This window comes from Oryzias melastigma, linkage group LG6, assembly GCF_002922805.2.
Source record: "Oryzias melastigma strain HK-1 linkage group LG6, ASM292280v2, whole genome shotgun sequence".
NCBI classification, from domain to species: Eukaryota; Metazoa; Chordata; class Actinopteri; order Beloniformes; family Adrianichthyidae; genus Oryzias; species Oryzias melastigma.
The window spans coordinates 30,363,582-30,390,204 of NC_050517.1; the positions used below are offsets into that span (position 1 = coordinate 30,363,582).

The 26,623-nt window shown below is 38.4% G+C and overlaps 3 protein-coding genes and 1 long non-coding RNA gene across 5 annotated transcripts in view; 3 read left to right on the top strand and 1 right to left on the bottom strand.

Moving 5' to 3' along the window:
• anapc13 (anaphase promoting complex subunit 13) overlaps positions 1–1,669 on the top strand; it is a 3,616-nt gene extending 1,947 nt beyond the window's left edge. Inside the window, exon 2 of the mRNA XM_024280737.2 lies at positions 1,318–1,669. Coding sequence (XP_024136505.1) covers positions 1,318–1,443 — 126 coding nt within the window. The 3' untranslated portion in view covers positions 1,444–1,669. The remainder of the gene's footprint in view (positions 1–1,317) is intronic.
• A 2,376-nt stretch (positions 1,670–4,045) lies between these two features.
• On the top strand, positions 4,046–5,287 carry lg6hxorf56 (linkage group 6 CXorf56 homolog). The gene has a single exon (XM_024282517.2). It carries the CDS (start codon positions 4,465–4,467, stop codon positions 5,140–5,142), a length of 678 nt encoding a protein of 225 aa, XP_024138285.1. The 5' UTR covers positions 4,046–4,464; the 3' UTR covers positions 5,143–5,287.
• A 2,970-nt stretch (positions 5,288–8,257) lies between these two features.
• Positions 8,258–10,072, bottom strand: LOC112152567. Its single transcript, XR_002920334.1, has 2 exons — positions 9,982–10,072; positions 8,258–8,455 (listed from the first exon to the last, which is right to left on the bottom strand). It is a non-coding gene; the product is annotated as an uncharacterized LOC112152567 (long non-coding RNA).
• A 4-nt stretch (positions 10,073–10,076) lies between these two features.
• nup93 (nucleoporin 93) overlaps positions 10,077–26,623 on the top strand; it is a 39,043-nt gene continuing 22,496 nt past the window's right edge. Inside the window, exons 1-3 of one of the 2 annotated variants that reach the window (XM_024282225.1) lie at positions 10,077–10,231; positions 11,710–11,892; positions 12,238–12,355. In XM_024282225.1, coding sequence (XP_024137993.1) covers positions 11,714–11,892; positions 12,238–12,355 — 297 coding nt within the window. In that variant the 5' untranslated portion in view covers positions 10,077–10,231; positions 11,710–11,713. Of the gene's footprint in view, positions 10,232–11,709; positions 11,893–12,237; positions 12,356–22,161; positions 22,463–26,623 lie in introns of those variants that run through there. The other variant, XM_024282227.1, reaches the window with a different exon arrangement.

The window sequence follows — 26,623 nt, forward strand, 5'->3', positions numbered from 1 at the left end:
CGCTCTACCACCTGAGCCACTGCCACCCAGATCTGGATTATGACAACTATATACAAGAATATAAAATAGAATAACTATATTTTTTTCTGATTCTTCACACTCCTTTTTTAATCAAACTCTACTTAACTTTAGTCAATAATCATATTTAATGAATGGAATGCGACCTACGAATGTTTTGTATTAACTACTGATAAAATCTCTGCTATTATGACTGATTATTTTCTTCTTAACTTTTTGTTATTTTTTTCTTTATTTCTGAAATGAGTTTCATATATTTGTGATTTATTACTATAGTCTAAAATTAATTCCTGAAAACAAAAGTTAAAACATAGAGATTATACATGTAAATGAGTCACAAACAGAGATGGCTTCATGAAGGAAACGGTTCTTTATGATCATCAGACTGTGGATGATGTTCTGTAACATGAAGCAGGAGGTGGGACCATAGACTGTATATAAGATTAACAGTTATACAGTCAATGGGAGGGACCCTCCGTGACACCGACTCGGTTCTGTTCTTAGTTTGAATTTTGGGTCAGAAAAGTGCGATCAGCTGTACATGAAAATACATCACAGCAGTTTTGAACGCTACATTTCTTTTGTATTAAAACACCATAATACATTAAAAATCAACTGTTTTTAAGTTTCTTTTAAACTAAATTTAAACAGACAATGAGTTGAAATTAATTTTTACTATTTCAATTCTAAAATGTGTTTTCTAAATGTTTGGCCTCAACATTGAATTATGATTTACAAAATGCATTTTACATGATTTTAAAACATAGAATACCTTTTTATTTGAACAAAGGTCTCAAAAAGCTAAAATAGTTTGAAATTGAACTGATTTAGTTTTAAAAATGCTGAATGGGATTTTTATTCAATTCTAAATTGCAAAATATGTTTTCAGATGCTTGACCAAATAGTAAATAGTGAAATATGAAATACATTTTCGTTTGAGACGTATTTCAAATAAAACTGATTTTGTTTATGTTTCAAGCTTTTTTTATTTATGGTTTATTCTGAAAGGCAGCTCCTTTCAAAATAAAAGAACAGCATCAGATTATGATGACTGCACCTGAATCCATTTTAATTATTTCCAGTACTTATTTTAAAACGTAATCTGCCTTATTTTTACAGTAGTTAGACCAGAATGTTTGCATTTATCTTAGTATTATCTTTATTTCTTCTGCTGAACATTCAGGACATTCTGTCTGTGTCGTCACAGTTTGGTTCGTTCCTCAAACCTCTAATCTTCTTGTCTCTGTGTTAGTAGATAATTGAAGTGATCTGCTCCTCTTATTCGTTTGTTCTTTTCAGAGTGAACTTCCTGAAGCCGAGCAGGACAACGGCGGCTCCACGGAGTCTGTGAAGGAGCAGGAGATGAAGTGGACGGACCTGGCCCTGCAGAGCCTTCACGAGAACACGCCGAGCTCTGGGAGCTGAGAACTGACAATCTCACCCGTCAGGATCATCTCCAGTCGTCCTCATTTCAGTGTTTCTGGGAGAAATCCCATGTTTTGATGCTTTTGTGGGATGTGTATTTGTGTTGTGACTGGTAAATATGATCAAATACATGTCTTTGTATGTTTTTATTTCCTGTGTTGATGTGAGAGCTTCACATCATTCTTCTGGTCGATTCACTAATATTCATAAAAATATTATTTCTATATTAGGATTGTCATCTCTCATTGCAGTTTACATTTATCATCTTATAAATGTTTCCAAAAAACAGGAATATTTAATTTAATCTACAATCAATCACTAATATTTATATATAGCACATTTCTTGACATAAAATACATAAAACAATAAAGTTATAAGAAAAAAGATGAAAAGCAACAATAAAAAAACTGAAGCTACTTGGGTGTTTGTTTGTTTTTTTGCTAGTATTTTTTATTTAATATTCTGAATCGACAATATTCAACGATATGTTAACATAATTTAGATGCATTGTCAACATCAACATATACAAATGAAAGCTTTTTTAATCAAAAGCGGATAAACCTGATATATTTATAGTTTTATTGAGTTGAATAAACATCTGAAATCTCTAAGGGTTAAGAAAAACATGGAATTGTTCTTAAATGTAACAAATATCCGGAATTATGTGTCCTAAAGTAACTATTGCCTTTAAACCTTTATTGGAACACTACGTTTATTTTACTGTAACTGTTTCTTTCGAAATAAAATGAATCAGAAACATGTTTCGTCATTTCAGAGATTTATTCTCATGTTTAACAGCATGTTTATCATGTTTATCATGTTTATCATGTTTAACAGCATCGTGTGCAGAAATTGAAGAGAAATGACTACAAGAACTGGAATGGTGGCGAGTGCAGACGGAGGAAATCTGTCTGACGAACTGGGATCATTTCGTTTCAAATTCAAATAGAAATTAAACTTAAACATCATTCAGCGGGAGCCCTGTTGTTTCAGAAGAATCAGCATTTCTGTTTTAGAAGCTTCTTTGGTTGAATACTTCTTGTCAAGTTGTCGGAAAGGTTTATTTAGAGTAAATATGATCAAACGTTCCTCATAAAGACCCTCTTCATCCTCATCTGCGGTTTTTTGGCTCCCTCGAGTCATTTGCACACCGCTCGCTTGGGGCTCATTTTCCCCACAGAACACAGAGTTCATGAACGCAGCACATTACAATGGACTGTTTGCTCACGAGCGCGGAGCAGAAGCCCGCGTGCAGAACCGCGCGAGGACCGAGCGGGCAACAGGAGGCGGTTTGTGCCGTGTGCACAAGACGAACCCCCCAAAAACATCCAAAAAGAGAAACATTTCTGTTTGTAGATGATTTAAAAATAACTAAAATAAGATAGTTACAGATGTTAGTATTTAAGAGGTTTTTTAATTCAGAGCGAACGCGTCCGCGTTTGTTTTGCTGCTGTTAGACATGAAAAAGTTAAAATATTTTTTATTTAACTAAACATGAATGTACGCAAATATTATCGCATTTATTTATATATTGTTTCTTAATAAACTTTGTTATTAAGACATGTCTTAGAATAATGTAAACAGATATTTCATAAAGTAAAGTAAAGTAAAGTAAAGTAAAGAAAATTGATTTGGGAAATCGGGATTTTGTATCCAGTATTAATATTTGTTTTTGGGATAATCCCGACATTTTTTATTCTGATTTTCCATTTAAACATTTAAAATCCCAACAGTTCAAGAGATGTGGATGTTTTAGACTCAAATTATGCATTTTTTAAAAGTATTTTCTGTTTTATTTCTGTATTTAATGTTTAAATGCATACATCTTTGTTTTAATGTGTTGTTTTTATGCTCTTTTATGCTCATTAAAACATTTTGTTTGACTTTTTTATCTTTATTCTCAAAAATGCCAACAAAACAAACGTTTCTTGCTCTTTTTTCTTGACTGATTGAATAATTCTCCTGGGAGAGAAAAGGTTGTGATCCATTCTGGAAAACAGACTTATATAATATCCAAAACAACAAAGTGTCCTTGGATGAAAATCCCTGTTTTCCCGCAGCTGAGCGCGTCTCCACGTCGTGTGCACAAACCTTTTAATCATCTGCGCCTTTGCTGCGTGACTTGCGTGTTTTGCACCCGGTTCTGTTTTCGTCTGAGCCCTATAAAAGACCCGCCCCTTTCCACTCATTCACACACCGACCAGCAGCGGCTCTGAAGGATCACGCAGCCTCACATCACAGTCATGGATCCCTGCGACTGCTCCAAAAGTAAGTGGACTCCTGTGTGATTTGAGGTGAAGAAGATTTATTTTAATGTTATTGTCTGATATTCAAATCGTTTTTTTCCTCCTGCTCAGCTGGAAAATGCAACTGCGGAGGCTCCTGCACCTGCGCTAATTGCTCCTGCACCAGCTGCAAGAAGAGTAGGTCTAAGGACGTTCAGGATTCTGTCCTTCGTCAGGTCGAGGTCGTTCCGCGTGTCCCTAATGTCTCGTCTGTCCTTCCATCCAGGCTGCTGCGCATGCTGTCCCTCCGGCTGCACCAAATGCGCGTCTGGCTGCGTCTGCAAAGGGAAGACCTGCGACAAATCCTGCTGTCAGTGAAGGTTCTGCAGCCCCTCCATCCTCTGGATTCAACGCGCCACTTTTTCACGTTTACGTGTCTAGAAAACAGTTTTGTACTTTTGTCATTCGTGAAATAAATGTCTTGAAGCATAAAGTTTGTTTTGTTTTAGCTGGTTAAGAGAAAATCCCAACATGAAGGTTCCACTCAGGCACCAGGATGAACCCGTAGATTTATTTAATCACTGAATTTTGTGTACACATTAAATATCAGGATATTAACAAATTACGATCGCGGGAATTTATAGAAAAGTCAACGGTACCTTTAAATAAAGGCGGAACCGACATTTGTAGGGACGACTAAAGGAGTCGTACACCGGAAGTACCAAGCACTTCCTGTTTTGGAGTAGAAATCCTGAGATTTCGCCTGTACTTTCATGCTGGTATTTTGGTGGTAAGGATGCCGAAGGTGGTGTCTCGGAGTGTGGTGTGTTCGGACACCCGGGACCGGGAGGAGTACGACGACGGAGAGAAGCCGCTCCACGTCTACTACTGCCTGTGCGGCCAGATGGTTCTGGTTCTGGACTGCCAGCTGGAGAAACTCCCCATGAGGCCCCGGGACCGCGCGAGGGTGATCGATGTGGCCAAACACGCGCACAAGATCTGCAACGTGGAGGCCGACGAGACCGCGTACATCAAGCGGGCCGACGGCATCGAGCGGCAGCACCGCAAGAAGTGCGCCAAATGCGGCCTGCGGCTCTTCTACCAGCACCAGGACAAGAACAACCCGGCCATCTTCATCGTGGACGGAGCCGTCGTCAAGTTCGGTCAGGGCTTCGGGAACACCAGCGTCTACAGCCAGAAGCAGCCCGAGGCCCCCAAGAAGGTCCGCGTGATGATGACGAAGAGGACCAAAGACATGGGCAAGTTCAGCTCCGTCACCGTGTCCACCATCGACGAGGAGGAGGAGGAGATCGAGGCCCGGGAGGTGGCCGACTCCTACGCGCAGAACGCCAAGGTGATCGAGAAGCAGCTGGAGCGGAAGGGCATGAGCAAGAGGAGGCTGCAGGAGCTGGCCGAGCTGGAGGCCAAGAAGGCCAAGATGAAGGGCACGCTGATCGACAACCAGTTCAAGTAGATCCTGGGCGCGAAGAGGGCTCACTCGGACGGATTTTCGTTCGGATTAATGCCAGCAGGACAGAGGATCTTTGAAGAGTTGGACACGATGCTTGTAAATGTATTTTGTACACAAATAAAAGTTTGAAATATTGTTTGTAATCAAAGCTTCTGTGCTGTAGTTATTGGTTTAAACTCTGGGAATTCAAGATTTAGGAGTAAAATCAAACAAACTCTCTATTAAAGTTGCTTAAAAACCCTTTAAATATTAAGACAAGAGAAATAGCAACAGTTCAGCATCTCCACCAGAACCTGCTGGTGCCGTTCCATCGACGGCGTCCTGAGGTCAGGTCAACGCTCCGGCTGCACCGCAGGAAGAGACTGCAGAAGGTGACCAGCAGCACGGGGTGTTACCCTACTCATCATTTTAACTAACGATATAATATTTCTTTAAAATAATACAAATACCGTCTTGCTAAATGTTTTATCTCCCATAGATATCAAAAGCGTGTTGACAACGACTGTTCCTCACATCTTCATACCACATTTTGGACCTGAACCTGCTGGAAAAACATATTAGTTTTGGGTTTTCTTTGAAAAAAAGGTCTATTTTCTAAATTTATTTTGACTTTATACCAAATTCCCTAAATATAAATATACCCACAATAAACCCTCTTTAACTGTTTTAATCTATGAAATTAAAATATAAAGCAAACCTCTCAAAAATCCAACCAATCTGAAAGTTCTAAAGAATGAACATCACAGCTGGTGATGCTCTAACATTATCCTGTTTTACTCAGATCTGATCTGTAATCGTTTGTCTCATTTTTCATCTACTGGGATTTTATCGGCTCCTTGTTCTCTTTGTGTTCCTCTGTGTTAATAAAGTTTGTTAAAAAAACAACACTCCACAGAAAATCCTCGTCTGTCTACAATAACCTCCATCTACACTCACACTGCCTCAACAGAATCCAGGTTTCAGGTTTTTTATTTGCATAAATGCAACAACGTACATTGAAACATGTTGGAATTCTTGTGCTAAACTCTCAGAGACTGTTTGGGTTAAAGAGTAGGATTTCTGTACAAGTTTAAATAGTGTAGAGATTATGAAATATGTACATCAGATAAAAATGACGAGAAAAGTACAAAAGGTATAAAACTATAAAAAGTACAAAAAGAACAATGAAGAGATTCTGAAAATATTGCACATTGACCAATTCGAGAAGACATTGCACATATATATATATTTTTGTTTTTTTTGTTTGTTACATTTTCAGTTATTGTTTTTCTGACATCAGACTGTACAGCCCAGTCTCAGTAAAATGCGTACATATGCCACGATTTGGGAAATACAGGAAGAAGCTGTTGAAGAAGAGAGTTCTGAGTGACGATGCTGTCCGCTCTGCTGTGTCGCCGGTTGGATGTGCAGCGTTTGTGTCTGAGAAGGGAGAGATCTGGGTGGAGCGGGTCCATTCCCTCTCCTCCTGCAGCGCTGCTCGTAGATGGAGTCCATGGAAGGAGATTTATCCTGGTTATCGTCTTTGCAGAGCTTTCCTCTCTGCCCCTGTGATGTTTCCGTACCACACAGTGATCCCTGCGGTGAGGACGCTCTCGATGAGCCCTCTGTAGGCCTGAGTGAGGGGCCTTTGTTGCAGTCCTGCCTTCCTGAGGAGCCTGAGGACATAAAGCTTTGCTGAGCTTTTTTCACCAAAGCTTTGGTGTTGGTGGTCCAGCTTAGGTCAGCAGAGACTTGCAGTCCCAGGAATTTGTGGGTGTCTCTCCACTCCAGTTCCTCTGATGAGCAGAGTCTGCAGGGGAGCGGATTTTATCTGAAGTCCAGTATTAATCCTACCGTCTTGTCAACATTTAGTTAGTATGAGGTCATTTTCCTCCCCGTAGACCAGAACATGGTCCACCAGGGTCCTGTATGCTGACTCGTCTCCATCTTTGATGAGCCCCAGGATGGTTGTGTCATCCGCATATTTGATGATGACAGTCCCGTCCTGGCTGGAGACACAGTCATGTGTGTAGAGAGTGAAGAGTTTGGGGCTGAGGCAGCAGCCCTGAGGGGTTCCTGACCCTGAGCTCAGCCGACAGCCGTCCTCCCATCACGTTCTCCGGGTGGTGCAGGGTGTGGTGAAGAGTTACTGCTACTGCATCATCCACTGATCAGTCGGGATGATATGCAAATTGGAGGGGGTCCGTTGTATCTGGGACCGTGCTGTTGATGTGGCTGAGGACTCATTTTTCTAGGCACTTCATGGGGATCGATGTGAGTTCCACCGGCCTGAAGCCGTTCAGGGTGGATGTGTCGGCTCTCTTGGGATGATGGTGGAGGTCTTGAACATGGTGCTACTACAGCCTGGGAGAGGGACGTGTTGAAGATGTCAGCATACACCCCGGCTAGCTGCTCTCCACAGGTTTTCAGAACCCTTGGATGCACTCCGTCAGGTCCCGTTGCATTGTGGGGGTTCACCTTCTTCAGAGCCCTCAGTGTGTGTGTAACCTGTAGAATCAGAAACATTCTGGTTCTGTTTGAAGGGACCTGGATTATACCAAGTCAAATAAACCTGTTATTATTTCTTCATTTTTCTGAAGACATCATTGGTTGTAAATATTTATTTTTTGAACAATAATATACTTTAAATGAATTAAACATCAGAAATCTCATCAGTTATTTATGATGGTCTAAAAATTGGAATTTTAGAGGCTGAATTTCATTTTGTTTCGCTTATCAAGACAAACAGAAGATAGTTGATCATTTCTCCACACAAACAAATCAATCGTCTGTTGAGACCTCTCATCTTCTTGGGTGAAAAACAAATGGTTATTGGATTTAATGGTTTTTCATGAAGCAGACTATGTTACTTTATTTTAAAAATGAGATTGTTTTACTGTCATTTTACAGATTCTTTTATTTCCTCACAAAGAAATAAAGCTCAATAAAATATCATTTCATGTATTTCCAAATAAACCCATTAATAAGGTTGGGATCTTCACAAGAATTTATTTCCAGGCACATCCAGCTTTGATTTTACGATCCTAAAATATAAAAATATTCACAGTTTTATAAAGAAATCATTTTCACTCTTTTGTAAGGAGATGTGGTTTCATCCACAGACACACAACAATCACCATCATTGTAAGAAAGTGTTTTATTTTAGAGCAGGGTCGTCTCTGCTGTGATTCCTCTAATAAAACTGAAGAATCTTTTTGTCTTATATAAAGTGGCTCTGGGGGTTTGTGCTCCACATGAGCAGCAGCCTGAGAGCGAGCGTTAATCAACCATCTGCTCTGGAGTTGAAGCAGCAGACAATGTGTTTTATGTGCAACAGCTGCAGAAGACAGAAAAGGATTAAATCAACTCACTGTTGCTCTCATTCATTTCCTAGATTACTGAATATATAAACCAAGATAGTGAATTTGTCTGTTTATTCGTAAGCCACACAGGCATCATTTTTTTATTTCACTGATATTTGAATGTGTTATCATTGACTCCAGAAAGTCTGAACATTTTGTTTACTTGATAACTAAACTATCTGACATGTTTTGTTAAAATCAGAGGTGATTAACGGCTGTCTGGATTCTCATGTTTATCTGCCACCATCACAAAATATGAAACCATAAAAAAGCTGAAAGTTAAGATGTTAAACGTGTCCATGAATGTGTGCATCAGTTGAGCTTTAATTGACATTTTAGTTTCATTGTTTGCTATTTGGTTATTAAAACAATTGAAGATATTAAGAAAATACTCAACCCATCACATCAAATACTCTGATAAAGGAAGAAATGAACCTTGAGAAAAAACTAGTTTATGCTGCAACTTTCTGAAGGATTTCCTCAAAACACATGAACAATGATTATTAACTTTATTATTATTGTTTATGTGGATGTTCTTACTAAGACTCACTATCTTATTTTTGTGTTTATGATGACCAAACTACAGGAAACAATGAATCAAACATTTAAAAAATAATGATCTATTAATAGACTAATTCTCCATCTCATGTAGAACCTGCTCCGATAAATCAGATCAGAACAAACTGGTTCAAGTTAAAGAGACAGAAGAAATCCTTCATGTTCATCTTTTTTCCTGATATAACAGTGAGGAGGATAAAGTGCCACAAACACAAACTACCAGTGTAATAACATGAGAGACTGGAAAAGGAACATCTGACGGGATGGCAGAAGAAAACTGTCAAATGTTTATTTATTTTCTTACTTGAAAAATTAAAATTTTTTTACTTGTCCTCTATGAACTTTAGTTTTTGTGACCAGAAAAGCTTTTTTTTGTTTGTTTTTTTAGATTAAAAAGTTTAAATTCTCTAATGTAATGAAATATATCAAACAAGTCCAGCAGTAGATTTATAGACATTTGTCCTTAAGTTTATGAGAATTTCTTAAAAGAATACAGAGTGCAGTGGACAGGGTGAACATGCAGTTATGTGATAAAGCAGCAAAACAAATGTCTTCCTGGAAACCGTTCTATGAACATGGTAGTGTTGAGTTTAAAAAAATAGTTCAAAGTAATTTCAGCTAATTTTTAAAATGTATTTATAAAATCCATTTATCAGTTTGATCAATGTTTTTTTTTAATGCAACAATTTCTTATTATTGGAATACAAAATTACTTTTTGAATAATTTAAATCACATATTATGCAAAAACTGTTTTTTCAACCTAAAATGATAATAATAAAAACGGAATCTGGATGAAAAAAAGGTTTATATCAAGCAAGATTTGATTGTAAACATATCAATTAAAAGGTAATTAATTGAACATACTAAATATTTTAAATATTTCTAAATATAAAAAAAATCTAACTTAAAAAAAAAAAAAAAAACTTGTAAATACTGTAATACCCGCTCCTGGACGGTAGATGTCACTATGTCCTCAGTTTGTCCTCAGACAGTCACCATGGACACAATATACTTCCGGTTCACACCGCTCAATGGCCAATGACGTTTGACTTCTACACTGCCGGCGGAAAATATATATACTTTTTATCAACTGCATTCTTCTGCTGAACATAAGCGCGTGAATATTGCTTTTTTTTCAAATATTAGAATCCAGACAGCTCTCCCTCTCTCTCGTTTCTTCCTTGAAGAGCAGGTATGATGATTTACCGCCTAAAACAGACAGAACACTTTAGCTAGTGCGCGAGCATGCGTATGAGTGTTAGCATTAGCATACACGCTAACTCTTCATTTATTTGAAACACCAGTGAGATATAAATTTAAAAAAGTACAGTTACAACCACGTTCATAGTATATCAACTACCTTTACCTAGTTTGTGGTACGTTTTTTTTCAAGAGGGTTGGAGGATTTTATAACTGCCTTTAGCTTAGAGAGTTTAGATGAACCGGTTATGGTTTAGCTAGCGGTTAGCTAACATGCGCAGAGCACATTCGCGCGCTCAGAATGTTGATATCTGTCCAGGATTAGTCGCTGTATCATCTGTTCGTCCCGTCAAATATTTCATTGGCAACCTAAAATTATCGTTGTTATAAAAGTCTGGTTTGTGAAACTGATGTTTTTGCATCAACACGTTTGGAATTTGTGGTCCGACTGAATGAATGAACGAACGAACGGAATCTGTATTTGTAACGACTAGTAAAGTACTTAAATAACCAGACGCGGGTCGAGGGTCAAAACCTGTTTTTAAGTAATAGTGTTACTCTAATATGATAAAGTGTTGTTAATGTTTACTCGCACTAGAGTCAAAGTTAAAACCACCAACGTATTCAATAACATTGGACATATTTCATCTGTAAAATATGGGATCAGGCAAACCTAAATATAAAATGACTTATTTTTATTTTGGTTTGCAGTCTTTTTGGGAACAACCAGGCTTTCACAAATATTTAAAAAAATGTAGTTGATGGAGATCATTTCTGAAAAGTTTGCTTTGGCTGATACACATTATCAATATTTAGACATTTAGTTTTATTTTTTGGGATAATAGATTCTACTATTTTCTTAGAATTAATAGTTAAGTGTTAAATACGTTTGTTACTCCTCCATACGTCATCGGAGGGTTGAAAGCAAAACAAACAGCTTTTTCTGTCTCTGACATTTATGTCCCTAAACCCCTTTATTTTGAAATCCATCGTAAGCAATTGATGCTTTTATTCTGGTTGTTGCATCAGAATTATATAGCTTAGACTTTATATGGGTTGCTGACATGACTTTTTTTACCCAGTTATTACAAATAACAAAAGTACCTGAGCAGATACAGCCCAATGTAGCTGAGTAACTACTGCTTTGTTGTTATAAATCTATTTAAACAGAATGAATGTGACAGAAATACTGTTTTCCAAAGTGCAATAGTTACCAAAGGTTACTGTGTAAATGTAACTAGTTAGTAAATTTATTGTAAGTTTTTAATTTAGTTTTTTTGTACTTTTATTTAGTTTGGTTGCATAATATTGTTTTTCGTTTGTTTCTTTTCAGTTCATTTAGAGTTGATCTTGTAGCATTATACAAGTGTAAAGTTGTCCATCAGAAAATGCATCCCAGTGCATTGTTGCCATGCTTGTTAGAATGTAGGTCAGATGAATACCTGACCCCGTGTTGTCCTGCCGCTGTAGGGGCATGGATGCAGAAGGATTTGGGGAGCTTCTGCAGCAGGCAGAGCAGCTGGCTGCAGAAACCGAGGCTGTGTCAGAGCTGCCTCACGTTGAAAGGAACCTTCAGGAGATCCAGCAAGCCGGGGAGAGGCTTCGATCCCGCACGCTCACCCGCACTCCCCATGATGCGGCAGACGTAAAAGCGTAAGGACTTTGTCGTCAGTATTGTTGCAGTTATGACCTGCAGACTCACCGGACTCAAGACTTTCCTAAGTTCAACCTTTTCGTAGCAGAGACATCTCTGTTAAGAGTATTAGTTTCTGCGGTTATTAAATGTTATGTGCTTCCAATTCTGGCAAGTCAGGGTCGCACCTTTAGAATTTATTGAAAGTGTTCACTTATTTTTATAAATGTACATTTTTTAATAAGGAGTGACCTGAAACATGTAGGTCTCTTCTGCCCTCTAGTGGTTGGCATGTACCGTATACTCATTGCTCTTTGTTAAACTCTCCATTTTCTAACAACTTTCTTCTCCTTTTCTTGTTTTAGGTCAATCCTTCTTGGTTCAAGAGGTTTAGACATTTTCCATATTTCCCAGAGACTGGAGACTCTAAGTGCTGCCACAACGTTTGAGCCTCTGGAGCCAGTCAAAGACACGGATATACAGGTAATATCCTCGCGTGACGTGATGGAAACTGACTTTAACGGTTGAATGATTAGATTTTACGTAAATAATGTGGCTAAAAAGCTGTTGATCCTAGATTGTTAGATGAAATTCTAAAGCTTTTTACTGTATATAAATATTTAATGTAAATTTATTATGTAGAGAATAAAAAAAACCTCCAGGTTTTATTCTATATCATCATTAAGATGCCTTTGGGGCTAAAATAGCTTTTTTTTCTTGTGCCATTAAAACATACTTTGTAATGATGCTGCTTAACTGTACCTAATTGTGCCAAAAGCCATTTTCCTTCAGTTTGCTATAAAGTGTGTCATAAGCAAAAGCAGGCTGCAGTCCTAATACATTTAACTGCAGTAATGTACTCAGAGAAATCAGACTTTAACACGTCGTCTAGCTGGAAAGCTCTAATGTTGTTAGTGTTGAAAAATGATGGCATGAACGCATCACTGTTGGGATGCAGTTTTCTACAGTTTTGCTTTTTACATCAAACACACAAGTCACCTGACAAAGCAAATACTTTCAACTAAACCCGTTTCTGTTGCTCTTTTTTTGTTTGGAGAGTAAACAGATTCCCAAGTTTAAAGTCCCACTCCCATCATATTGGATCTCTTTTAAAATTATTTTGTTTTTAGCCATTATAATAAAAATAGAAAACGTTATTAGAAATTAACTTCTGAGTTGTGGGCGTGTCTGTTTGCACAGAGCGACCCCGCCCCCCTTCCACTCTAGCCTGTGGCTCGCTCAGCGTATTTTCTGTCAAAAATAAGCTCTTTTTTAAACTGAATTTTTTCGTCTGCTCCAGATTCACAGTGATTTGAATAAAGAAATACTCAGAAATGTGAATTTGATCACAATGTCCTAACATATGTCCTCATAATAAGAAAAATGCTTCAAGAACATGTTAAAAAAACAGGATTTTTATTGGAGTTTACACTTGCAACATTTTCAGTTAACATCTAAAATGGACTAAATGAGTCACATTTGCAGAGCTTTAGATTCATTAGATGCATCCAAATATGATAAATATTTGTCATAAGCTATAAATGCAACCAGAACACACAATCGTCTCTGTTACCGATAATGAGCTAAGTTGAGATGAAGAAAATGAACAGCATTGTTTGTACTGTGACTAGTGGAGCGTTTAACACATTGGATTCCCCAGAAGTAAATCAGAAAGTTATTTTGGCATTCCTCCTATCGCTCTCAAACCTTTTCAGATTTCTTTGTTAAATAAACTTGTGCTGTAGAAATCTCCTAAACCGTTTTTGTACTTTTTATGTGATGTTGTGTAAATGGTGTGATCTGCCGACACAAAGACATTTGATGAAACCATATGATGTACATCTTTGTTGCACCATATGAGATCCGTAGACATCAGAAGACATTTTGTGATGCATGCAGAGCCTTGTCACAAGGCAGAGGGAGAAGAAACATTTTTTTTTTTATGATTTTATGCATTTTAAAAATCCTCCTTTCTCTTGGAAAAATAAAGGTTTGACCTTTACTCTGTTTATAGGAAATGATTTGATATCTACCTTTGTGTGAAGGTTTTTAAATTCAACAGATCTGAATGATCCACCACACAAACGGCCCTAACAGAATGTTTCCATTTCACTAATTTAACGTTTGGGTCTGAACTCGACGTGAGGCTTGAAAATGGCTCCACACCAGAACTGCTTCTATGGTGGATTCTGCTAAATATGCTCAGAAAGAAAGAGGTTTCATAAGAAATGTGTGCCAAGCTTTTAAGATAATTCTAAAGTGGACTTGAGGGCTGCCAGCTCTGCCAGAGATCTTTCGGACCACTGCATAAAGCATTTAGTAAAGTTAGGAGGCTTTTTGAAAGCATCAGCAAGATTTATGACGCCGACTGTTTCCTGTATGCATGTTGTGCTCTGTCAGATCTCATTAATTCTTAGTGGTGGGGATATTTTTCATTTGTTTGTTCTTATTTTCTTTATTTAGGTAGTTGTCTGAAGGCTCTAAGGAGGTTGTTACTCCTTACAGGCTGACATGAGGTCAGGTTAATCATCTTTGCTTCCCAAATTCCAATTAGAGAAAATATTTATTTTTATTAATAGAAATTTGCAGTTCAATAAAATGTATTTGCTTTGTTTTCTTGTTTTTCCTAAATGGAATGTTCTAGCAAATTAGCAGATATAATAAAAGAAGCTTAAAATGTATAAAAACATAATCAGCTAAATTATTGTTCAGTGTGCACAGAGTCATGTAAACAGATTTTCTGTGAGTTTTTTTATTGCAGTAATGCATTGTTTTGTCTTTGGGACGTTTATTTTATTTTTTATGTGCTTTTCCTTGTAGCCTGTCGATGTTTGAGGGATCTGAGTAAAGAACCGCTGAAGGTCCAGGTTGTTGAAGAATGTTCTTGTGGTTAAAATGTGCTGTTAGCATCAGTGTTAACATGTTCTTACAAGTCATTCTGGTTTAATTCAAGGCAGTTGTGAGTCTGAAAATGTAAGATGTAATGCAGCATCCAGTCCGCCCAGTATTATTAGATTATAGCGCTCTGGTTCACCTTGGCTCTTATCGGTTTTCTCTGCTGATCATTCGGCCGTATCTCATTACTGCTCTGTATCATATTTACCCACAGCTATTTCACGACTTTAACGCTGTTTCTCTGTGGGTTTTCTCTTCTTTTTTGCTGCTCAGCAGCCTTCCTTGTGCATTTACTCCTCAGTCTAATGGACAACTCTTTTATTCTCCGTGGTCAGCCGGATGTTTGGCAGCCTGGGTGGGTTTGACTGACTGACTGGAAGAGCACTTAGCCTCACAGTTTGGCGGTGAACCCACACTTATAGTCTTCCTCGCCTCCTCTCCTTTACAGGCCTAAAAAGGACTTTGCTTTAAGGTTTTATCCCATTCTCAATAAATATAAAAACCAATTTGACTGTATTCACAATAAAATGTTCAAATGTTCTCAATTATTGACAGTTTATTTTTTAATTATTTTGTCATGTTTTATCTCACAGTCCTTCAAGCCGGAGGTCTGACTTGTGATTTACAGGAAAGGCGAGTTTTTATACACATTTTGTGTACACGGACAGACAATTCCTTGTGCTTTTACATAAAACATTTAAGCCCCTCTCCAATCAGTTTTTGATCTGTCGTAAAATCCTTCCCAGTGGTTTTTTAACTATGATTATGCCTTTTTTAGCACAAAAAGAAAAAACTCATTTTCTAGGACATAGTTACTGCAGAGAAGTTCTTTAGAAATTATTTTCTGAGTTGTATGTGAGCAACGCCGCCCCCTTTCCCCTCCTGTTTCTGAGAGTTCTCTGTTTGTGAAGCAGGAATCTCATAGCCCACCCAATGTATTTTTTACACAACAAATAATATCTTTTTCAAACTGCATTTTTTCGTCTGCTCCTGATTCACAATGATTTGAATAAAGAAATACAATTTTCAGCTTAATTTTCTTTATCTTTGTCCTCCACCATTAGAAAAACGCTAAACGCCAAACCTAGACTTAAAAAAACTGAGCTGATCTAAAGTTTTCTGAAAGTCTGTCTCAGATATGTAGAGCATAGAAGCTAAATGCAGCTTTTTAATGTTTGGATTTGACCGTTGATGGTATATGAGAACTGGACTCAGTGACTCCTCTCCATGCCGTCCCAAACAGAAAATACCTGCTGGTCTCAAAAAGCCAAAATCCCATAGTGAGAAAATCAGCTATGACTTATTCTGTTCGTCAGAATAACCATTCTTGCTTTGCTACCTTTTTTATCATGTCAGTGAAAATCCTTCTTTCATGATAAAGTGAAATATCTGAACACCATGTGGTTTTGGGGTTTTACCAGTTCTCCCATTCAGGTGGAGGTGGAGGTGTCAGACATTTTCACCTTAGATGCTTGTCCACTTCACTGTGAGAGACGTACTTAAAAAAATCTGGAAATCACATTGTATGACTTTTTAAAATCATTCGATTATATTCTGGCTAGACCACTCCAGAACCGGACCTGCCTCTGACGGAGACACTCCTTGGTTCTTCTGGATGTGCTTCAGCACATTGTCATGATGGGAGATCCAGCCACGACCATCTTCAAGGCTGTGACTGAGGGAAGGAGGTTGTTCACAGCACATGGCCCCAGCCGTCCTGTCCCATGTGCAGAAAAACACCCACATATCCTGATGCTACCACCCCCATGCTTCACTACAGGGATGTTGTTCTTGGGAACACGGCGAGGGGAATTCAGAGCAAAAGTTCTATGTTGGTCTCATCTGATCACACGACTTTTCCCCCATGATTCCTCTGGATCATCCGGACGGGCCTGGACATGTGCTGGTTTAAGCAGGGGAACCTTCTGTCCATGTGCATGGTTTCAAACCGTGACATCTTAGTGTATTACCAACAGTAACCATGGAAACGGCTGTCCCAGCTCTTTTCAGATCATCGACCAGCTCCTCCCGTGTGCTTCTGGGTTGAGTCCTTACCTTTCTTAGGTTCATTGAGACCCCACCAGGTGAGAGCTGTCGTGGAAGATTGACGGTCATGTTTAGCTTCTAATAATTTCTCCAACAGTGGCTCTTTTTTCACCAAGCTGCTTTACAGTTGCCCCGTAGCTCATTCCAGCCTTGTGGAGGTCTACGATTCTGACTAAGGTGTCACTGGACAGCTCTTTGGTCATAGTAGTTGGAGACTTACTGATTGTAGGGGGTGGACAGGTGTCTTTATGCAGCTAACCACCTCAAACTGGAGCTTCTAATTTGGAGGCAGGGCTGCCACAATTAGTCGACTAATCGACTAATAAAATAGTCGACGACTAATTTGATAATCGATTAGTCGTTACTTTATATTATATGGAGTCAGAGTGTAGTAAAGTTGAAAGTTATAATTGCATTCTGATAGCTTTTTGGACTATTTTGGCATTTATTAAGTATTTTTAGGCTATTTTGGAGTTTAGCTAATGTTTTAGCTGGCTATCAGAACTTTAAAGTCAATGATTTGGCAGACAGTATAAGGAAAGACCTCAGAACTGGACGGCTATGATGTGGCATCTTTAATATGAGGGGAAATTTGACTTTTCATATTTATAGTACAAATTTAAGGTATTTTTCAGAAAAATCTATAAAATAATCAGTACATCATCAGTGAATAGTTGAGGAGAGGCTGTTATAACATTCTCCAATGCTTTATAAATGCATTTGAGCAGCAGAAGTATAATGCATGCCTCGATTTTTGTGTGTCACATTTGCATATACAGTTAAATGCAAATGTTGTAGCAAATGAGTGGGGATTACTAAAGAAGGCTTTGCAGCCTGGATTTAGTTTCATTAATATGGAAGCTAAGATTAGTGTTTTTTTCTAATCCTGTGTACACAATGGGATGGTTATTAAAGCTTGACAATAATGTATTAGAAAAACTGTTTGCAGTTTGCTGGTCGGTATTCTGGTTTTGTGCAAACACAATGAGGAACGGTATCTTCAGTGATCTCTGAGAAGCAATTGTTGCTGCCCATCTGTCTGGGAGGGGGTTATAAAATCCATTTACAAACAGTTTCGTTTTGTTTTTTTCAGTGAGAAAGGCTATTCAAAACTCTAACCATTTAAGGCAATTACCGGTCTTGCCAAAGTGAACATCTCTGTGAGTTCATCCAAGGTCGAGCCATCTAACACCCAGAAAAATCCCCAAACAGGAGTTATATCTCACACTTTATCGTTTTTTTATTGCTGAAAATAATAAACATATTAAAATATTATTCATAAATGTACAGACTGTATATGAGAATGAGACTCTGTGATTCCCTCTTACCTGACTTTCCAAAAAGCCATAATCTCATAGACTTCTTCAGAGAAATAAACAGCTGTCACTCAGTCATTCTATTGGTCACAAGAACCATTCTTTCTCTGATACCTTTTTAACATATTCTTGCTAATTCTTTTTTTTTTCATTATGTTTTTTTTTTTTAGTTTAAGTTATTCAAGTAATACACTGACCAATCAGATGTTTCAGTAAAAGTAGGTGGAGCCTGCTGGGCCCAACGTCAAGTGTTCAAAACATTTTACAGATTTTACTCTCCCCGCTTTCAAGTGGTCGGGGTGTCGTAGAAATGTTGACTCCCCACGAGGCCCGGACACATCTGTCAGATATCGAAGTCATAAAAAAAAGATATCCAAGTCATGGCTATTTCAAAGCTTACAGCTATAGAAATGCATTACGCATCTGATAGACAGAAATTCATAGAAGACTATTGTATATCGATGTTTAGATCTCTAACAGAAGACTTTCCTTCCCACAACCAATCACGCCGTAGTCCCATTATTCTTTACACATTGTAAACAAGACATTTGGGTAGTTTCTTCCCACCTGATGCAGGATGTCTAATAGTTATCTAATAGACATCTATGTCTATTAGATAACTAATATACATCGACAATAGATATCAATTTAGATATCTAGATGACTATTGGATAACAAATATACCTCTACAGTAGATCTCTAATAGTCTAATAGACATCTAGATGTCTATTAGACTATTAGACATCCATGTCCATTAAATAACTAATAGACATTTACAATCAATGTGTCTTTGTCATCAAACAGACATCGAATGTCGATGTGTACTGGACATTTCTGACAACTCTGTTGTGTTTCTCTATTAGATGCCTACCAATAGTGTTCTGCATGTAGAGGTTTCCTGCACATCCACCCGTCTAATCTTTGGATATTTTTAGTTCTCCATTGGAGTACTTTTGAAAGTATTTACTGGATTTAAAATAGAGAAGCTAAGTCAAACATGTTTCTTTCGTTGTGATTTTGGTGGGCCGTCATCCTTTTTCTCCTTTTACTGTGAAACATAAACATGACAACTAGCGCTGGGTATCGGTTATAATTTCCAGAAACGATTTGATTCAATTCACAAGAGCCTGAATCGATTTGATTCTGATTTTTTTTCGATTCTTCAATTCAGTTCACTTTTAAGTTTACACATTTATACTCATTTGTTTAGAAATGCATAAAAATCTACTATGTAATTTAAATATATTAATATTATACAGTTCACATATTGTAAAATGTATTAGTAAAATAATGAGATTGTTGATATCATACAGTTACATGGATTCTCTAAAGAAGTTCTAACTAAAATGTTCAGATCATTAACATTGTAAACATTGTTCTGCTTCTCCTGGAGGACGTTTCAGTTTGACCACTAGGTGGCGATCGTGTTGTAGAAGTACACATTATTCCAGAAGAAGACAACAGTATGAGGGAAAATAGTTTTAGACCACAAATAGTTACTTTAAATGTTGTTTACTTAAAAGAGTTTGGAAAATTCATGCCTGTGAATAAATGAAGATGTTCATTTAGTCAGAATGTATTTTTTTGGTCGACCAAGCGTTAGCATTAGCCGTCCTATGGGAAATTCTATTGAACGTTAGCATCAAGCTAGCGGACTTCATGTGCTAAATCAATTTATACATTTTGTGAAACGAATATTGATCTATGAAGCTTAAATCGATTAATCATTTTTTTTCAACCCAGCCCTAATGACAACATGGGTATAGAGTCCACTTCTTTACTAATCTAAACATTTACATGTATAAGACTCAGAAGAAAAGTCTTTAGAAAACTCTTTACTTTTAGAACTTCACCTCTGGACTAGAACACTGTTGTGCTACAGACAATGAGAACATATGCTTTAGCTCATTCTAATAATAATTTCTCACCGATGCTCTGAGGAAACGAATGCACCATGACTGGGATCCAAATTCAAACCTAAAACAAATAAAGCAGCTATACAAGTAGACTGAGACAACATTTCTTTTCTTTTGACGTGTTGAAGTTCCACTTCACCATCTTTTGATCCTTTTTAAGTGTTCCCAGTGGTCTTTTAATTCCAATTATGCTATTTGCCAAAACCTGTATCACTTTAAAGGACATAGTGTCTGTAGGGCAGCGGTAATTCGTTAGAAATTCACCTCTGAGAGCTCTTTGTTTAAAGTGAAGAAGGGAGCTTTTGTCCCGTCCAGCATATTTTCTATGCCACAAATACGTTGTTTTTTTTTTTGTATGGCATTTTTTTTTCTGCTCCTGATTCATAATGATTTGAATAAAGAAATACTCAGAAATGTCGTTTTTTATCTTAATTTTCTCAATATACAAAGATTCCACAAGAACATGTTAAAATCCCAATTTTCATCAGGATGTCTTTAAATAGATCCTCAATTGGATTTAAAAATAGATCCAAGCATATTGTATGCAAACATGACGATCAGCTGTGATGAAGTTTGGTAGTGTTAATGAATTCCTTCTGTTTTTGGGTGGAGAACCGTTGCTGGTTCCATCAAATGCTGTTCAGACGTCTTTAGTGGAAGAAACTTCTCTAATTAGCTGTTAAGTTTTTATTTTTAAGTTTTTATTTTAGATGTTTGCTAAAGCTCTAAATGTGCTAAACTATCTGATACAGTTAAACTAAAACAACATTTTTGGTCCGATTAAAACACACTCCACTGAGCAATCACTATGCTGTAATAAAAAAACTTAAAATAATAATGAGCTGACTTTGTTCCAACATTGTTTGTACACACGTATTGAATAAAACATGAACGGACCGCCCAGCTGCATCGTAAAGCTTTGCTCTCCGCTGCAGACGTGCATTTTACGTTGCATGTGAGGAAATGCATTATGGAGGGCTTTTGTTTCCTCTGGCTCTCGTGCTCGGTTTGATGCACAAGACCCCCCTGACACCCAAAGCTAATGGCGTATAACACATCCATGTACATTTTAACTGGCAGCTCGCTCTGCAATTATACCTGCATCCTGTTCTCTCACTGCCATTAGCAGGCTGTCTGTGATGGGTTTGGGGTTGTGATGCAGTCCTTTACTGTCGTCTGTGCGTGTGACCCGTGTTCGTGCATATAGAATAAGGAATGGAGGATTATCAGTATAGAAATGAAAATAAAAATCAGGTGCATTCGTGTCCTCATATCACTTCTCAGTTTCATTTTCTTGTTCTGGTTTTTTCTAACCTCACACTCTTCACACTCTTGCCCCCACCCCCCGTGTATTTTTCCCATTATATTTCTGATGGTTGTATATATTCAGTCTCCCATCCTGTCTCCCCCCCCCACCCCCCGCATCTCTGAGCAATAATGGCATGCATTCACCGGATGCAGTTGGCTAAAGCTGTAGCATCAGCCAAGATGAATTAACGCTCTTGATGCTGCTTCACAGGACACATGCGTGGTGCACACATGCACGCGTGTCAGCTGAAACCCGTGCACTCTGCCTCACGAGCATCTGCAGCTCGACTGCTTGTGTCTGTGCAGGCTCGCGTGCCAAACGCAGCTCCCACGTCTGCACAAAACTTGAAGTGCACCTTCTTCACATGCATGTGCACCACAATAGGGAGCCTTCATATAGGAATGCCCCCCCCCATATGTTCTTCCCAAACCCTTCATTAACTAAACATGACCCTTAAGAGCATGATTAGCCTCATTTCAAGACAGGATGTCGGAAGCCATCAACCGAAGGGGAAAAAATCCATTACTATAATTGCATTGAGTCGAGGGAAGGAGGAGAGAGGGAGGGAAAAGGAAGGATGTGTAGATGGATAAAAAAAGGAAGAGAAAATGAGTGGAGGGAGGAGGAGACAGATTCACGGATGAAGTGAAGGAAGGAGAGTGGGGAGGGACGGAGACGGGGGTGCTGGCTGATGGCTCGGACTGATATTCTATATGAATCTATAGCGACTCCCCCCGTGTCTGACGACCAGTTGGTACAGCCCCCCGACAATAAAACCACCTCCAGTTAGTCTTGATGTGGCACTCTCACTTCATCTTTTTTCGAGCTGGCATCCAGGAGTCACTGTCCTGCTTTTTCAGCGAGGAAGAATGCTGGTGGACCGCCATGCCGGCTCCACGGGGCAGCGGGAACACGCCCAGCACGGCGACCTCTGCCGCGGCCCCCACGAGGCGAGGCACGGGGCAGATCTCCCACGCTGTCCAAGCATAGATGCCTACTATCTCAGAAAGAGACATTTTTCTCATTTCAATTTTTTTTGAACTTGTCTCATTCTATCCCCTCATGTGTCTGTCAGTGTGTCACGCAGACATGAAGGCTCTCAGCAGGAGTGAGTATTACCCTCACATACATGCACACTGTCATGTCTGTCACTTTATTTCACCTGGTGGTTTTTCCGTCATGTGTCAGTCAGGATGGAGATGATGGTGTAAAGGAGTAGTTTGTAGCTCCAGTTTCTGTGCATTAAATCTGCTACGTAGGAAGGGAACGATTACAGGGTGGGGTTTCTTTTTCCACATCTATGCTCAGAGGTCTGCTTATTCTGTCATGACCAATACCTCCCACTTTTGTATTCAGAATGACTTGCAAAGCCAGCATTTTCTATTAACCTGCCTGTATGTTCCTCTGCAGCTTCAAGTTTCCTCTCAGCATTCCAAAGAGTGGAAAAAATGTCTCATTTACCTCATTTTGGTAGAGATTTGACTGATTGGGCTGATTATCCGGATCCATTTGAACGAAGAAAGGTTTTTTGTTTTAGCGCAGAGATGAAGCGTATATGAAAATACAGAAACCCTCTTCATAATATATAAGCCGTTTTTATGCAATGTCCTTAAATCGATTATTATTTTTACGCAATTTTTCTCGATACCGTAAAAAATATAGATTTTCCGATGAAATCCGGTTGGGTTCTTCCTTTCTAGACTAATGGATCCTTTTCCAACAGATCCGGCACATTCATTTCTGTGGCGGTGCTCCTATTTCTGTGGAAGCTTCTGGGCTGTCTGGCCAGCAGGCTGGGTGTTCACAGGCTGCAGATCTCTCATCATATACCATACAGGGGTGGGGCCACAGACACCAACATCTCCTTCATTTACTCACTGCCAATTTTAACATGCAGTTTTAGAGTAATGGTGGAGTCTGATGGAGACATGTCTCCATGGTTGGTCACCTTATAAATCCAAATTGAAATAATGTCTTAGATTAAATTGACTGGTGGGTTTGTGCTTGGTAGTGATGGTAGTTATTGTGTGTAATCAGTATTATTTCAGTGGTAGAGTGTCTGGTTTGACACTCGGATCCATTTCTTGGTCAAAATGCGATTCCGTCTTAAGGTTTTCTACCCTGCTGTGACCGCCACTCCTTTAGGGCGTAGAACACATTCAGTGGCGCCTTAACTCTTTTAGTCAAAGTCTATATAACATGCATGTCTGCGGATACATTAAAGTCTCCAGATTGGTGGCTTGATTCCCAAACGCCTTCGTTTTGTTATTGTTCAATCTGAATTTGTCACAGCGCCACAAAAGCGCCGCATACTGTATTTAAGGTCCCTATATACAGTATATAATAGGACTCACTTAAGCACTGGGGTGAGTCAGGAAATGTGAAGCAGCTTGTATAACTCGGATAATCCTATAAGATGGTGGGTTATATGTCAGGTTTTTGTGATTTCACTTATGGAAAACTAGAAAATTTTTACATGAATAATAGTGAAGAAAATATTCAAATATGTATTTAAGGCAACATTTGAAAGTTCAGTGATATTAATATTAAGCAACAAAGTGAGAATTGAAGCCTCCACCTTCCTCTGAAGCAGAGCGCTGCAGTACGTTCCCAGAGGTCCAGTCCGGTGAGCCTGAACTAGTTTTAGTGGTTCTGAACGGAACAGCTGTTCATTTTCTGCAAATGAAGAAGCTTAGCTTCTCCTCTTCACTTTCTACAACCGTCAGTGTCGTTGTGAGGACTAGTCTGGTGGGTGCATCTCATCATCTTTTATGTTCTGCTTCCTCTTCTCTCCTTTTTGGGTGCAGCTCTCCAGTGAGCGCTGACCTGAGCTCCTCTCTTGTTAGAATAGTTAAATATAGACCTATTCTCAGCATCTCCCGGGAACAGGACAGACGGGGATGTGGTGGGCGGAGGGGATGAGTAAATGACCAAAAGCAGGGATTCTGGTCTGGAAAAGAGTTTTGTTTGTAGAGAACATGATGTTGATCACATGATGGTAAAGCTGTGGTTCTGTTTGGCAGAACAGCACATTATCTTCAGATTCTTGTAGACATTATTGAACTACTACTTTAGTGGTGGAGTGTCCGCCTTGATACTTGGATCCGTTTCAGCTTTTCAAAATGCGACTCCGCCTTAAAGATTTCTATCAGTTTGAACTACAGATTGATTTAGAGTTTATTTCAGCGTTTAAAAACATGACTGTCATGATGTATTTATAAAACAACTGTATTCTGTTAACAAAAATATGAGCTAGACACAAGCATCAACTTTCCATAAAGATCCACTCCGATTTAAAAAAAAAAACATCTTTTTTGAGGCATTTTTGTTTTGATGGATGACATATATTAAGAAAATGAGGTTTAAAATTAGGTTTAAAGTTGCATTTTTGAGTACAGTGTTTTCTGGAGTTCAAGTCGCAAGAGCAAAAAATGTCAAATAAAAAAGAAAACCATATATAAGTCCCCCTGGAGTATAAATCACACTTTTGGGAGAAAAGTCTGACGTTTCAGAACAAATCCGCCTAGCCCAGTGCAGGTAAAAATAAATAAAAAATATCCATTTTCTTATCTTTAGAGGAAAAATATCAAAGTTTAAAAGGAAAACAATCAGATTCTCTTCCATGTTTGTTTTGAACCACACTTCTTCTTCTGCTGCTGTCAATAGCAAATACTTATACTCAGATGCAGCACCCTCTAGTGGTTGTTAGAGGAAACAGCCGCTAAAGGACAACCAGTGTTTACTGGGAAAATAACAAATATATGATCTTATTTATGTCTAAAAAAAACAAAATGTATACTCTGGAAAATACGGTATTTTCTTTATTTAAATCACTGGGAATCAGGATCAGACGTAAAAATCCTGATTGATAAAGATCATGTTTGTGACAGAAAATACGGGAAGCAGACGGCGTGGTCCCGCCTACAACTGAGAGGTACATTTCTAATGAACTCCTGCCGCTCTGCAGAAACTATGTTTTAGAAAACAGGCTTTTTTATATTTTCACCAAAAAAAAGGATAATTAAAATGAAAAGAACACTGGGAAGACTTTTACAAAAGATGATTGGAGGGTGTCTTTAAAATAATAAAAAAATAAACTGAGTGTAAAGCAGATTTGTTAGTTTTACTCTCAGAGATCCTTTTTCCAGAGTTGATGTTGGATTTCTCTGAAAAGCAGTTGTTTTCGTGGCAGTAATTATCTGCCAACTTGCTTTTGACGTTTTTTTTCTTAGGACGTTATTAATTCTGTGAAGCATTGTGTTTCCAATCTGCTCTCATTTTGTCAGCGCAGAGAGACGAGGCGGGGTGGGGGGGGCTCTGTCTTTCCAAAGTCTGAATGCACCGACAGAAAAGACAAGGTGGAAATAAAAATGAGGTTGACGCAGCAATGTGGACTTACAGGAGATGAGATAAAGACAGCTCCCTGCTTCCCCGGAGAAGCTTTTAATTGACTTCATTAAATCCTGTCTATCACAGCATCCTTGTTCTTCCCTCTAAGATGATCATACATGCTTTCACTCTATAAACCAGACTGTCATTGGTAAATGAATCTGTCATTACTGGGGAGTGCTTGTTAAATGAGGCAGAGAACTATCTTATTTATCTTGTATGCAAAAATGTGCACGGCACTTTCAAGTGTCTTTTTTTTTTCTTATACTTTTTACTCAAACCTTCTTGCAATAATTCAGACGAGAACATCATCATTTCTGAGCATGCATAATGTATTTCAGAAAAAGGAAATGTTTTGGCATTATAGAGTCTCATGGCAGAATCTATATTTAATGCAGATGGATGAGGGACCTTTTGCGTGTCTAACAGACCAATAATGAGAAACACCAACTCTGTCCACCGGTTTTGTGGGAGGTAGTAGATACCTGCTTCCATGCTTTAGCCAAACGACCCCTCGCACATAATGAAGATGACACTATAGTATTATCTTAAAGGAGAGCAGATCGACATGTGACATCCTCTAAGAAGAATCTGCTGCCACTTGACAGGGCTCTTAAAGTTTGATGATCTTGGGCGCAAAACCTTAAGTTGACCTTAAAGATTTTTCTGTATAGAGAAGCTAGAATGATAACGAGATGAAACAATGCAAGGACTCTTAAGAGCAGAACCGCTCTAATACAAGTGTTGCAAAGGTTATTTGTTATGACTACTTATTACAAATGTTATTTTATTCTTTTACTTTATTTTTAAACTCTTTGGTAAAAATTATAAGTTTGTTCTTTTAGAAAAAGAACGAATTAGGCACTGACCAGAGAGTGCC